Genomic DNA, 13,718 nt, shown 5'->3' on the forward strand with positions numbered 1-13,718 from the left:
GTTTGCAGTATTGCACCTGTTAGACATGAAAGTGAACATAACTCAGACCGAGGAAAAAATAGCTAAAAGTTTTCAACAACTGAACACGAGAAATAATTGCTATTTTGACTACAGTAGCATCACTTGAGAACTGGGATAAATTGACACAGGAGACATAAAAGCTTGAACAAACATACAACTGAAGTGAGCTTCTGGCTCAAAAGACCAAAAATCTTGAAAGTAGATCAAACGTACAAACAAAAAGACTCTGGGAGCAGACAGGGCTTTATTTTTCTTACCAATTATCTGAACAACCTGTTGAGGGCAGAGACCTTTCCTGACTTGATAGCAATGTTATTCCTGCAATCTAAACTATGCCTAGAGAACATCTGCTCCAAGAGATGTTATAAATGGTTTCTTAAAGGGGATTGCAAGTGCGGAGGAGAATTGGAAACAGTGTTGTGAAACCTAGGAAATCTGGCAAGCCATAGTTTTTCTACAGTTCCCCTCTAGCCTAATTCCAAAGAAGGGTGCTTTATATGAAAAAGAAAATTAAACAAAGGCAAGTGGTTAAGGCATTGTCAAATACAGTGTGAAATCTGAGCAAGAATGTACGCAGTTGATTGCAGTGTAAGTAGTTAGGTAAGTTAAGGTTGAAAGAGTAGAGGCACTTCTTTCCCCATAACTTTATTATACTTCTGTCAGTTGGATTCAAATAAAAATAACTTAAACCGAACCCAGCTAATTTCCAGGATACTTCATGGACCGAATCATGGGGTTGGCCTCAACAATTATCCACTCATACTTACTGCAAGTGTAAAGAAGCAATTTGGGCTCCTGGATTGAAAAAAGTAATTTGCCCATTTTGCTGCATTGATAGCCAAGAAAGAATGCACAAATTCTGATGAGTAAAAGCTAGATGTAAAATTAGATTTCAGTTGAGACAATAGGTAATAATTTCCTTTTATATTTTCTCCACTTTGTCAGATGCAGGTTGACTTAAAACTTTATGGAAGTACTAATAAGTTTTCAGCATCCTGCAGAGCTTTGAAATGAAACTCTTACATTGTTCCCAGATTGCATCACTAACTATATGACACAGAATATCCTTCCTATCTTTATTAAACCCTGGATTTGAAGTTGGCATTTAAGGGGCTGTCCTTTACAAACCCCCCAATATTTGTTGATATGCATCTTTGAAGAGAAAGCAATAACCATGCACGTATATTTTGCCGCTTTAGCTTTTCCATGTTGATCTTCATCTCCAAAGCATTTATGAAACAGTTGAAATAGTGTCATTCTTATTTTTTTAAATACAGCTAATATTTAACTTCGTAGGATAATCGGGGACACTTTGCCTGCTTTACAGCATGTAAAACTGGGCTGTAAAAATATTTGCTAAAAATCTTCTTATCCTTGGAGCCAATAAAATACACTTGTGGGTTTGGTTGTGTTTGGTTGTGTGGTGGTGGTTGGTTTGTTTGTTTGTTTTTAAATTTGGTTGATAAGACCCAAAGTGCCTTGAAATTCCATGGCCTAAAATAGGTAATTCCAAGTGCTTATTTGGTTCCCAAATAGACGAATTGCAAGCAGCTGTAGCAAGGCCTTCATAGGCAGAATGACATATGAAGGTATTAGGGTTGTCCCATGCTTTTTAAAGCCATTTATAATATAAATAATGAATGGATTTCACATTGATTACTTATCATGTTATACTATTTAATATAACTATTTATTTTGAGAAGGTAGGGTTGTTTTTGTTCTGAATTCTCATTTTATCACCTTATTACTGGAGTATTCCTATTAGTAATGTAACTTAAGCAAATAGATCTTAGCTTCAGAAGAAATCTGTGATGTTAATATATAGGAGCATTTAGGTAAAAATGTACCAAGCCAGAGATGCGAATTGTACCAAGGCTTTCTAGCTTTTAATGTCCAGAATTGGCATTTATTCCCATTTGGATACTGCACTGTCACGCCTTCATGTACTTCTTTTTTGTTTGTGTACTTTCTGCCTTTTTAGCTTTATATCTTTTAAGAAGGGATCTTCTGTGTGATCACTGGAAAACAGTAGGCAATTATGTTTAGGGTAAGCCTGGATAAAGAAGGTTGTAATTTCAGAGTCAGCTAACTTTGAAGAGACTTGCAGCAGAAATTTTTTGCCTGGAAACTTAGAGTAAAAAAAAAAAAAAAAAAAAAAAAAAAAAGGTGGTTTTTTTTTATACTTGCCAAAAAAATGTAGAGAAGAAACTTCTCTATGTCTAGTACTTAGAATCATAGAATGGTGTTGGTTGGAAGGGACATTAGAGATCATCTACTCCAACCTCCCCATCATGTGCAGGGTCACCTCTCAACTAGACTCAGCTGCTCTCGGCCTTATCCAGGCATCCACAGCCTTCCTGGGCAACCTGTTCCAGAGTCTCACCACCTTTGTACTGAAGATCCAGTTTAACCCTACTCTACCTCAGCTTAAAGCTATGCTCCCTTGTTCTGTCACAAGACATCCTTATGAAAAGTCCTCCAGCCTTCCTGTAGGATCCTTCCAGGTACTGGAAGGCATCTCTAAGATCCCACTAGGGTCTTCTGTTCTCTAGGCTGAACAATCCAGTTCTCTCAGCCTTATCCTCATAGCAGAGGTGTTCCAGCCCTTGGATTATCTCTGTGGTCTTCCTCTGGGCTTGCTCCAACAGCTCTGTGTCCTTCTTAAACTCCTCTTACAAAATGCCTTTCTTTACATGTTACTTAAAATGAGGATTTCTGCTCAGTTTTTGTTGACTTTTTTTTTTTTAAGTGATGTTACTTTGTTACTGCTCATAGATGACTGAATAAAAAGTTAACACCGTGTTAAACTTTTTCCTCAGATGGTTTTAGAAAAAAATCAGTAATTTAAAATGTATTCATTTCAAAAAGATTAAAAAATTGCCTTTTTTTCCCTTTTTTTTTTTTTTCCCCCAGCAAAAGCACCTTGAAATCGAAAGAACTACAAAATGGCTTAAGATGCTGAAAAGTTGGGAAAAATACAAGAACAGTGAAAAGGTAATGTTATGCTGCTATTTCATTAACTATCCATTCTGAATGAATGTATAAACTTAAGTTAAATTATCTCTGAAGTCTGAAAAAAACCCATTCCATATCGAAATGAAAAGGCTTTTATTTTATTCTTCTGAAATGCAATAATACATAATAACCCAATAATAATGATAAACCTCAACAAATCTGGTGGTCCAATGTAAGGAATTTCTCAGGGCAGTATTGCATAGGCTCTCTGACATTGATAGTAGTAATTGGGTGCTGCACTGCTTTGTGCTTACACCGTGGGATTGGAACTGGGATCACACAGTGTATTATTTTCACGTCTGCAAAGTACTCTGGAGTGGAGGAAGCATCAGACCTGCCTATCTTGTCTTTCAGAGAGATAGAAGTTCTGTTTGATTTAGGCTTTGAGAATACAAAGTAGAAAGAAAGAAAAATCCTGATGAACTTGAAAAGAGGGACCACTTTAATATGGGTATAGTTGAATTCTTCAGGAGTCATAGATCTCCTATCAAGGGTTATGAATTTTAACTTCACTTACGACTTTGTATGCTGAATATTGTACTAATTAATATCTGCATTTAAAGTTACTTTTAAAATTTCTTATTAAGATCTATGATTTTAGTTTATTAATAATCTCTTTTCCAGTTTCCTTTTTTTTTTCTTTTCATTTCCCTTTATTTTCTTTCTTCCTATGTATTTTCTTCCTGCCTTTTTTTTTGGTAGCCCAGCTTTACTGAGCAGCCTAGGACAGTTATGGGTCAGTGCAAACTGCCTTGAAAAAGCTCTCCAAAGAAACTGGTTAGTCATGACACAGGGCATATAGTTTGATGGTTAAACTATCACACTTGCCAGCACAGATACCTTAGGACATCATAAGAGAGTTGGTTGCTTAGAAGTAGAGTTGCCCTAAGTTAGAAAGTGAAAAATAAATATAGAAAAGCATTCAGTGTACTGTTCCCCCTGGGACAAGTCTGGTTTTTCTGTGAATAATATGCCACACAGCATTTATAATCTCAGACAGGTGGCATTTGTAATCTCAGAGAAGTGAATTCTTTCAGTGGTGTGAATGAGATCTACTTTTGAACAGAAAACTACTGTAATGAACTTTTTCTATTTTGGAATCAAGATGGAAAAACTGAAGTCTGCTGCCAGCTTCTTAATAGTGCCCAATGTTTCTAGACATAATTTTACGTGGATTTTTTTTCCCCCTATGTGTAGGTGCAGGTGAATTTCAAGGAAGTGAATCTGCCATTAATAATTTTTTAATTGTTTTAGGAATTTTTAGTTACAGAATTGTTTTTCTCCTACATAGGCAATAAGTAACGGTCTGGGGGTTTTGACAAAAAGGGGGTTATGTTCAGTATCATCTTAAGTCCTAAGTGCTTTTACTTGCTTTAAAAGCTAGGTAGGGATTTTTGTCAATAGTTTATTTGTTGGAATTGTAGTCTTGGTCACCTTGAAATCATGGAAGAATTCCAGATGGGAAAAAGCATCCTGGAAGAGGCCATATTGCCAGCACTGTGCTGGGGAGGTTTTCTTAAGTGTCCATGAGGCTTTTTGGTGGATAATGCACAGAGTATGAGGTTTCAAAATTCAGCTTACCTCTTCTCACTATGGCTTGAAAGTTGCTATTTCATATTCTGTTGATATTTTCTGCTGCTGCGACTCTATTTTGCTTAGGGCTAGAGGACAATTGTTACACATCCCAGGATACTGCCTGGCTGACTGGCCTGCATTGTTAGCTTACTCCCTTACTAGCCTTTAGCTTTAGTGAATTATTCTGTGCAAAGTGGAAAATGTTAAGACTGAGACCAGAACACTTGTTAGCCTGATGAGCAAGGAACTGAGAGACTATAACTTAAGTAGGAGGAGAAATGTACTCAGCATGTCCCCTACTGATTGTCTGCTTACTACCTGTTACAGTTTGAAACTAAAATGTAGTTGTAAACAGATTTTTCCCAGTGTTTTGGACAGTTTGAGAGGGGTGGACTCATCAGAGTTTACATTATAATAATAAGTCCATCTAATTTAATTGGTCTGAAGAATAACAATGATAGGTTAAAATCATTTCACTGAAGTATTGAAAACCTTATATCTTGCAGTAGAGTTTTTGCTTGTTTTCTTCTTTTTGCCTGCTCGCTCCGGGCTGCTCACTCTGCTTTGGTTTTTGGAGTGTCCTCTTTCAGATCTTGAGCTTTCTCTGTGTTACTTCTTGGGGGGCGCTGCGAGAGAGAGCATGTGGTTTGTATAACTGTCTTGGGGCTCTTTGGGGCCCTTTGTCCCCAAGAGGGGACAAAGAGCTTAATCAAAGTTATGGGGTGGGGAGGGGGTGTCCTGTGCTGTTCTTATCCTGTGTATATATGTAAACATATTCTGTATATGTTTATTGCATGTTATACTGTTATATTTAGTTTCTTTTGTAAATACAATTCCATTTTTACTTCCAAATTCTGAGTGTGGTGGATTTGCTCTCTGGGGCACATTTACTGAAAGATAAATGTTGGGAGGATCTAATTCAACCCATAACACTACCTTTGGTTTTGAGACTAGTAGCTATGTCTTGCACTTCACTGTTGTTGAAAGCACTAAAGCCAGTGGTTGGTATTTTTCAGGGTATAAATTATAAGCCAGCAAATCAGTTTTCTTAAAGTATGAAGTGAATGCATGAACGAGTAATAATTCGGTTTGCAAGTTTTTTCTTGTAATCCTACTTTCCATCCTTGTATCTTTGGAGGGAGAAGCTGGAGCTCATAACACTGGTGGCTTTGTTTCTTTATTGGGGTGGTTGTGTAATTTGAAGAGCAAATATGTTCTCAAGTGTAAAGGATGATCAAAAAATCTGTGTAACAGCTACTTTGTTTGCAAAGAAAATGTTAAGTACCTTTCAGGTAACACAATAACTACATATTGTCTTCTTCTTCAGCCATTGGTGATGTCAGTGCATGATACACTGATTTAAGTAAATAGTCCTCTGTCACCAAGCAGGCAGAAAGTAGAGCAGGTCAGCTGAGCAGAGTTTCAGTTCATGTAGCAAATTAGACTCTGAACTATAAATAGTGGCAAAAATAATTCAATATGCTCTTAAAGGGGATGAACTTTGCTGGAGGCTAGGAAAATTTCTCACTGCTTATTGAACTCTGGTGGAGCACATGAGACTTCAAAACCAAGGGCGTTTTCATTCTTTTGTCTCTCATGTTATGTGGTAGGTGAACCAGAACATAAAACTAGAAGATTCAGCCTCCTTCTCCTCCTGAGCATGCAGTGGAAAGTCAGGCATTGTCAGTGCTCTTTATGAAACACCTGGTGATGTTCTCAGGGTTGTACAAAACTCAAAGACAATTTTTATCTAAAAGTGTGTTGGAAGAATACATCAGCTTTCCTTGTTCATATTCTTGAAGCACGGAAGCAATAGCAGAAAGAACAATTGCAGAGTCTTGCTTGCTGTCTTCACTTGATTGGATAAAGTGGTTAACGCAGGGGGAGCAAATTGCTAGAGAAAATAAACAGCCTTTGTCTTAAAAAGACTCACTTCACCTGGCAATCCCATAGTTTCTGGGCAGTCAGGCTGCTCCTGACATCAGCCTTGTTTTAGAAACGGCACTGAAGGAACGTTACAGGAACAGCAGTAATAATGTTGCATGGTTATTGATTATAATTGCAGTGATGTCTTTTGGAAAAGGGCATACTTGAGATGCCTGTGTTCTTAAAAGGACGGCAGGGGAGTGTCAGAGAAGGTGATGGTCCCAGGGATAGAGCAGGTGTGTACAAAGTACAGGACTTCGGAGGGGCTGTTGGTAATAAGTCCTCATAATATACAGCTGAGAGAAATTTGGCTTGAAGAAATGTGTTCATACTGCACACATACTGAAAATGAATCCATGTTTTTGATTACATGATCCAAAACTAACATATGCTTAATTGCAAAATAGAGTTTTAATTTAATATACTTGCAGGGCTACCTATAGAGTGCTTCCTTATTTTTTTTTTCCATCATAACTTCACAAGGAGAATTAATGAGAAAGTATTAATACTGATGTGTGTGAGAGATCCTTCAATTTACATCTTTCCCATGTCTTTGTTGTAGTAGATTGTCTTGAGAGAGGGAGGAGTGTGGGAACGTCACACTGTTTTCCCATAAGAAATTCTGTTCTTAAACCAAATGTGAGAGAAAAAGGAAAAAAAGAATGGAGGTGGGAGAGAGTGAATGGAGGGCAGGAGTGTGTGACCATGAGGAGATGGCCGAGTTGTCACATTGAGACCAGAAATGTGCCACTCTCTACTGTATTTTTATTAATGATTTAGAGGTAATGAAGGGTGACATAATAAAATGAACTCATGTACAACTCTGAAGCTGTGTGGAGTCACAGGATAGTTTGAACTGAAAGTGACTGAAGTGACTGAAGTGATCATCTAGTTCTAATCCTGCTGCCATGCACAGGGACACCTTTCACTAAATTAGGTTGCTTAAAGCCCCATCCAACCTGGCCTTGAACACTTTGAAGGATAAGATATCCACAACTTATCTGGGCAACCTGCTTTCCAGTGTTTCACCCTCATAGTGAAGAATTTCTTCCTTGCATCTAATCTAAAATCTGCTCTTCCAGGTTTGAAACCATTTCCTCTTGTTCTGTCACAACATACTCCTGTAAAAAGTCCCTCTCCAGTTTTGTTTAGCCCCCCTTTAAAAGGCTGATGCCTTTTCTCCAGGCTAAACAGTCCCAACTCTCTTGGCCTATCTTCATGGGAGAGGTGCTTGAGCCTTTTGATCATCTCTGTAGCCTTCCTTATAACTCACTGCAAAAGGTCCATGTCCTCACATTGTGGGCCCCAGAACTGAGTACAATACTCCAGGTGGGGTCTTATGAGAGCAGCATAGAGGGATAGAGCTGTTTCCCTCAACCTGCTGCCCACAATTCTTTTGATGCTGCCCGGGATATGGTTGGCTTTCTAGGCTGCAAACACATGTTGCCAGGTCATGTTGAGTTTCTTGTCATGCAACATCCCCACTCACTCTCAACCCACATGCTTCCCAGCCTGTATTGATACTGGAGATTGCCCTAAACTGGATGCAGGACCTTGCACTTGGTCTTGTTGAACTTTGAGATTTGCACTGGCCCACTATTCAAACCTGTCAGGGTCCCTCTGGATGGTATCCCTTCCCTCCAACTTGTTGCCCACATTGCAGCTTGGTGTTGTTGGCAAGCTTGCTGAGGGTGCACTCAGTGCCACTGTCCATGTTGCTAACAAAAATGTAAACAGCGTGCAGTACAAACACATGTAGAACACTACCTGTTGCTTTTATCTGCCTTGACAGCTCCAATTCAGTGCAAGGATTTTGTGTGGGACAAGGTCAAATGCTTTGCACAAGTCCAGGTAGATGTCAGTTGCTCTTCCACCAATGCTGTAACCCCATTGTAGTAGGCCATCAAATTTGTCAGCTACAATTTGCCCTTAATGAAGCCATGTTGGCTGTCACCTTGTTATTTTCTGTGTGCCTTAGCAGAGTCTGCAGGAGCATAATCTCCATGATCTTTGAGTAACTTAATAACTTGATTCAGTAGTTCCCTCAGGACCCATGGGTGCATCTCCTCAAGTCCCACGGACACACGCACCTTCAGGTTCTTGAACCTGATCTTTTACAGTGGGTGGTTATTCATTTTCCCAGTCCCTGGTTTTGCCTTCTCCGGCTTGGGTGGCGTGGCTGGAGCACTTGCTGATGAAGGTGGAGGCATAAAGGTAATTTTGTACTGCAGCCTTCTCCATATTCTGGGTAATTAGGTCTCCCATGTACTTTCAGAGAGGGCCTGTGTTTCCCCTAGTCTTCCTTTGATCACCTATTTGAGGTTGGTTTTGTTGCCCTTGTTGTCCCTGGCCAGACTTAATTTTGTCATGGCTTTGGCTCTCCTGACCTGATCCCTGGCTGCTCAGGTAATTTATTTGTATTCATCCCAGGGTGCCTCTCCTTGCTTCCATCCTCTGTAGGCCTCCTTTTTGTATTTGAGCTTGTCCAGGAGCTCCTTGTTCATCCATGCTGCCCTCTGGTGTTTCTGCCTGCCTTCCTCTTTGTGTATGAAACTCCTCGATTCCTTTGCGATTATTTAGGCATCTTTTCAATGGAGTCATCATGATTCTTACAGACACCCGTCTCTGAAGTGTGTAAGTGCCCTGGTGTCTTTGCATGATTTATATTTGTCAAAACAAAGCTTTCATCTTCCCATCACTCATTTCTTACGCAGGAAGTGTCATAGAGCAGTAAAGTTTATGTTTCAGTGTGGTCTTTCTCTAGCTTATTGCTTTTATTTCCTATTTGTATTCTACTGCTTAATAATCCAGGCTGCAATCAACCACTGCAGACAGTAAATCCTTCCTGGCTTAGTATGATCATAACTTTAAGGAAAGATTAAATAAAACTGTTATATGTTCTATTCCCATTTGAGTATTTCCACCAAAGTATTTCTGTCATTCACTGTCTACCTTCATCTCTCTGTGATTGAAGTTCCCTAAATTGAGAAGGAAAGAAAGAAGAGAAACAATCAGGATAGCTGGCAATTTCCAGCTGTTCTGGCATTCACACAGAATATTATAATCAAGTCTCCACTTAGTCTGGAGTCTGAACACTGAGCCTTAATGAAGAACCCTCTTTGCATTCCTGAGATTTTTTTGAATGAGATGGAGCAACTCTTGTATATAGACTTCTTCTTCCTCTTATGCGACCCACAGAAGCTGAAGACCCTCTAAAGGCAGCAGCCTTTATAAATACACTTTCTTTTCATTATAAAGATACTTTCTTGTCAGGCCTCAGATTTTAATTCTTGTGCTTCTCATCACTGATTCTTTTTGAGGTGGCAGAATCCCTTGCTGCTTGTGCAGCTCTTGACATAACCAAGTTTTATTTTCAAGAAAAACAGTTTCATATCTTGTGGAAGTAAGAATGCCAGTTCACTCTTCAGTTCTCTGTGAAGGCGGCCTTATTTCTTGTCCAGGAGCTAACTGGGTTTGTGACCTGCAATGCTTGGAACAGGGGAGGGGTGGATAGGTTCTTTGGTTTTGTTTTTTTTTGCATCAGAGCCATGTTGAATGTTACAGAGTTTGGTAATTGAGATGATAGCTAATTTGGAATATTCCATTTATGAGAGGGTTTTCTTTCTGTCTTTTAAATTAATTCTGTATGTTCTCTTGCTTCACAGTGGAAAGGTCCAATTTACAGGTCTAATTTATTTCTGCGTGAGAAGCTTCTTTTGAATCCCCAGATGAGAGGCCTTCATCTAGTGTCCACTTGTCTTATCTTATTTGGAATCAGCAATATTAAAAATCATTTCAAGAATTTATGACAGCTATCTTTGGCTGAATATCAGCCCAGATGTGACACAGAACTTAAACCTGTATTTTTATATATTTGTTTGATTATATCTACAAGAGTAACTTTCCCAATCCCAGATTCCATAATTCCACTCTTTGAATGATACAAATTTTCATACAACTATTTTCTGAACTCTGATTTTAAATAATGGTATTTAATTTTGAGCTATTATCTTAAGAAAACCTTAAATTTAAAGAACTTGTTGAAAATACACTCATCATTTCATCATCTCAGAAGTAGAAGAAAAAGTGAAGTAGCTTCTTGAATTTTACTTCCTGATTCAGAAAGAACAGAAGACATCAGGGTTCTGCAAGCAGCTAGACCCCATCCCAGCATTTTGTCACTGTGTTTTCAACCTTACATTATATAAGGAAATAAAAACAGCAGAGGGCAGTAGTATGGTGCTTATGGGAAAGAGTCTCAGTTAACTAATAATCAGTTTTCTCATTTATATTGTCTTTAACTGTTTGATGATAGAGTAAATACCCCCAATCAGTTTTGCTCTGAAGTGTGTGTAGATTCTCCTGCCCTTCTTGTGTGTTGTCCCTGCCCTCCTCCCCTGCCTGGTTCCCCCCCCGCCCCGATGCAATCCTGCTGTGGAATTTTCACAGAACTGCAGAATCACATAGAATCACAGGGTAGTTGAGGTTGGAAGGCACCACTGGAGGTCATCTAGTCCACCTGCCCTGTTCCGGCATGGCCACCTACAAGCCAGATGGTCTGGACCATGTTCAAACAGCTTTTGAACATCTGCAGCATTGAGACTCCACAGACTCTCTGGGTGGTTACCCACACAACACAGAAGTGTTTCCTGAAGTTAGAGGGAACTTCCAGTGTTCAGTTTGTACCCATTGCCTTTGGTCCTGTCACTGGACACCACTGAAAAAATCCTGTCTCTATGCTATTAACATCCTCTCTTCAGGTATTTATATACATCAGTGAGATTGCCCTAAGTCTCCTTTTCTGCAGGTTGAACAGTTCAGGCTCTTTCACACTTTACTCACAGCAGAAATCACAGAATGGTAGGTGTTGGAAAGGACCTCTGGGAATCATCTAGTCCAGTCCTTCTTTTACAGCAGGTCCACCTGGAGCAGTTTGCACAGAATTGCATCCAGGTGGGTTTTGAAAAATCTTCAGAGGAGACTCCCCAACCTCTCTGGGCAGCCTGTTCCAGTGCTCTGTCACGGCTGAGGTGGAAATTCCCTGTGTTTTGGTTTATGCCCATTACCTCTTACCCTATCACTGGGCATCACTGAAAAGTGACTGGCCTCACCCTCTTGAAAGTAGCATCTATTTCTTTCCTTTTCATAATTCTCTGGACTATGTCCAGTGTGTCCATGTCTGTCTTGTACTGAGGAGACCAGAGGTGGACACAGTACTCTGGATGTGGTCTTACTACTCAGGAGCAGAAGGGAAGGATCACTTCCCTCAACCTGCTGGCAGTAGTTTTGTCTAATGCAGCCCAGGATACCATTAGACATCTTTGTTTCAAGGGCTCTCTGCTGGCTCTTGTTCAACTAGTTGTCCACCTTAGGAACCTTAGCTCCTTTTCTGCTAAGCAGCTTTCCAGCTGAGTGGCCCTCAGCCCGTACCAACTGGTAGATGGAGTTGTTCCTCACAAGGTCCAGGAGTTTGCACCTCTCCTTGTTGAACATCATGAGGTTCATGTCAGCCCATTTCTCCAGCTTGTCTGGGTGGTATCATGACTCTGGCATATCAGCCCTGCCTCTTAATTTGCCATTGTATATGAAGTTATTTACCCAAGTTTCCACGTTACCATCTGTGTGATGGAGCCTGTGCCATGAATGGGTCTGTGCTTGAGTTAACTGTCTCCTGTATGGGACAGACCAAGTCTTTAGTCCCACGTTCTGCTGTGTCTTTAAGCAGGACCTTGTAATGACTGGGATGCTTGGGAACTTTTTCTCCACCTAAATAAAAGAATAGTTGGAACAGCTGAGAAAGCTGGATATAGACATAAAATGTTTGTAAGAAGCTCTGAATGTTATTTGGGTTTATTCTGTCAGGTAGAGCAATAATTCTGATCTTAGCTACTGAAAATGTTTGCTTTCCTTCTGTGGTTTTTTGTGTTTGGTTTTGGTGGTGTGTTTTTTTGTTTGGGTTTTTTTTTGTTTTTTTTTTGTTTTTTTTTGGATTAACTGCATAGTTATATTTTCAGACTCATTTTTCAAACTTTTCTTTTAAAAGCTCTTCCACAAATCTTTGTTTCAGTTTTTACTTCAAGAGTTCCTTTGGTGTATGACTGTTTCCATCTGGGAATTGCAGAAGATGGAAAAGTTGTAAATGCCATAGAGTCCTCTGGAACTGATTGTTTTTCTACTTCTATTTTATCTCCTGGGGGGAAAAAAAAACCCACCACAACAAACAACTGAAACAAATGAACCAAACAAAACCCAACCAACACAAACAAAACAAAACCAACAACCCAACCATCCAACCAAAACAACAACAAAAAGTCTGCTTCTCCGACTGAGTTTAGCTGTGGTTTCTTACTCTGTGGGGGAGGGAGAGCTAGGCCCTCTCTCAACCTACCACAACCCAACGAAACCACCCCACATGTTGTGTGATTTGAATGTGCTTTAATTGTATTCTACTAGTAAACTATTGTTGCAAAGGTTTACTTCTGGCCTTTGATGTCCACCTTACCTCCTCCCAGAATATTAATTTGCAGCAATAGTCTTGAGAATTTATTCTTCAATCTATTCTTTACATTAATAAACTTATGGTTGTTAGAAATGTTTGAAAGCAAGTTACAAAACGGTCGTGAACTGGCAAAAAGGTTTCCTATCAAGGTGGTCCATTGCAGCCTTCCAATACCTGAAGGGATTCTACAGGAGGGTTGGAGAGAGACTTTTCATAAGGGTGTCTAATGATAGGACAAGGGGGAATGGTTTAAAGCTGGTAGATTTAGACTAGAACTTATGTCTCTGGAACAGGCTGCCCAGGGAAGTTGTGGATGCCTCCTCCCTGGGGATGTTCAAGGCTAGGGTAGATGAAGCCTTGAGCAGCAGCGACACAGAACACTGCATTTAAAAAAATCTTTTATTTTTATTTCCAAGTTCCCAGAACAGATTTTGCTGATTTGGCTCATTCTGCTTTCCAGTGGAAAGGCTAATCCCTTTTCAGAGTGTCTCCAATGCAGTAGGTGTTGTTTGGCTTTTGAAAGATGGAATTCTTCTGTCTTGCAAGGAGTTATCCTTGTGTCTGGGCTGACACACACTGAAATGCTCTGTGTGAGCCGACATCTGGGTATGCAGCTGTAGAGAAGGGTGCTCTGTAGCATTGTGTATTGTTCTTTATCCTGCAGAGGAAACTGTAAGGCCAT

General features: G+C 39.7%; 1 protein-coding gene across 4 annotated transcripts in view; it reads left to right on the top strand.

Moving 5' to 3' along the window:
* Positions 1-13,718, top strand: part of USP6NL (USP6 N-terminal like) — a 134,987-nt gene that overhangs the window by 85,001 nt on the left and 36,268 nt on the right. For all 4 annotated transcript variants that reach the window (XM_054178501.1, XM_054178502.1, XM_054178499.1 and 1 more), the window contains one exon: positions 2,935-3,015. In XM_054178501.1, the coding sequence (XP_054034476.1) occupies positions 2,935-3,015 (81 nt within the window). The remainder of the gene's footprint in view (positions 1-2,934; positions 3,016-13,718) is intronic.

Source organism: Dryobates pubescens, chromosome Z (assembly GCF_014839835.1).
Source record: "Dryobates pubescens isolate bDryPub1 chromosome Z, bDryPub1.pri, whole genome shotgun sequence".
Classification (NCBI taxonomy): domain Eukaryota; kingdom Metazoa; phylum Chordata; class Aves; order Piciformes; family Picidae; genus Dryobates; species Dryobates pubescens.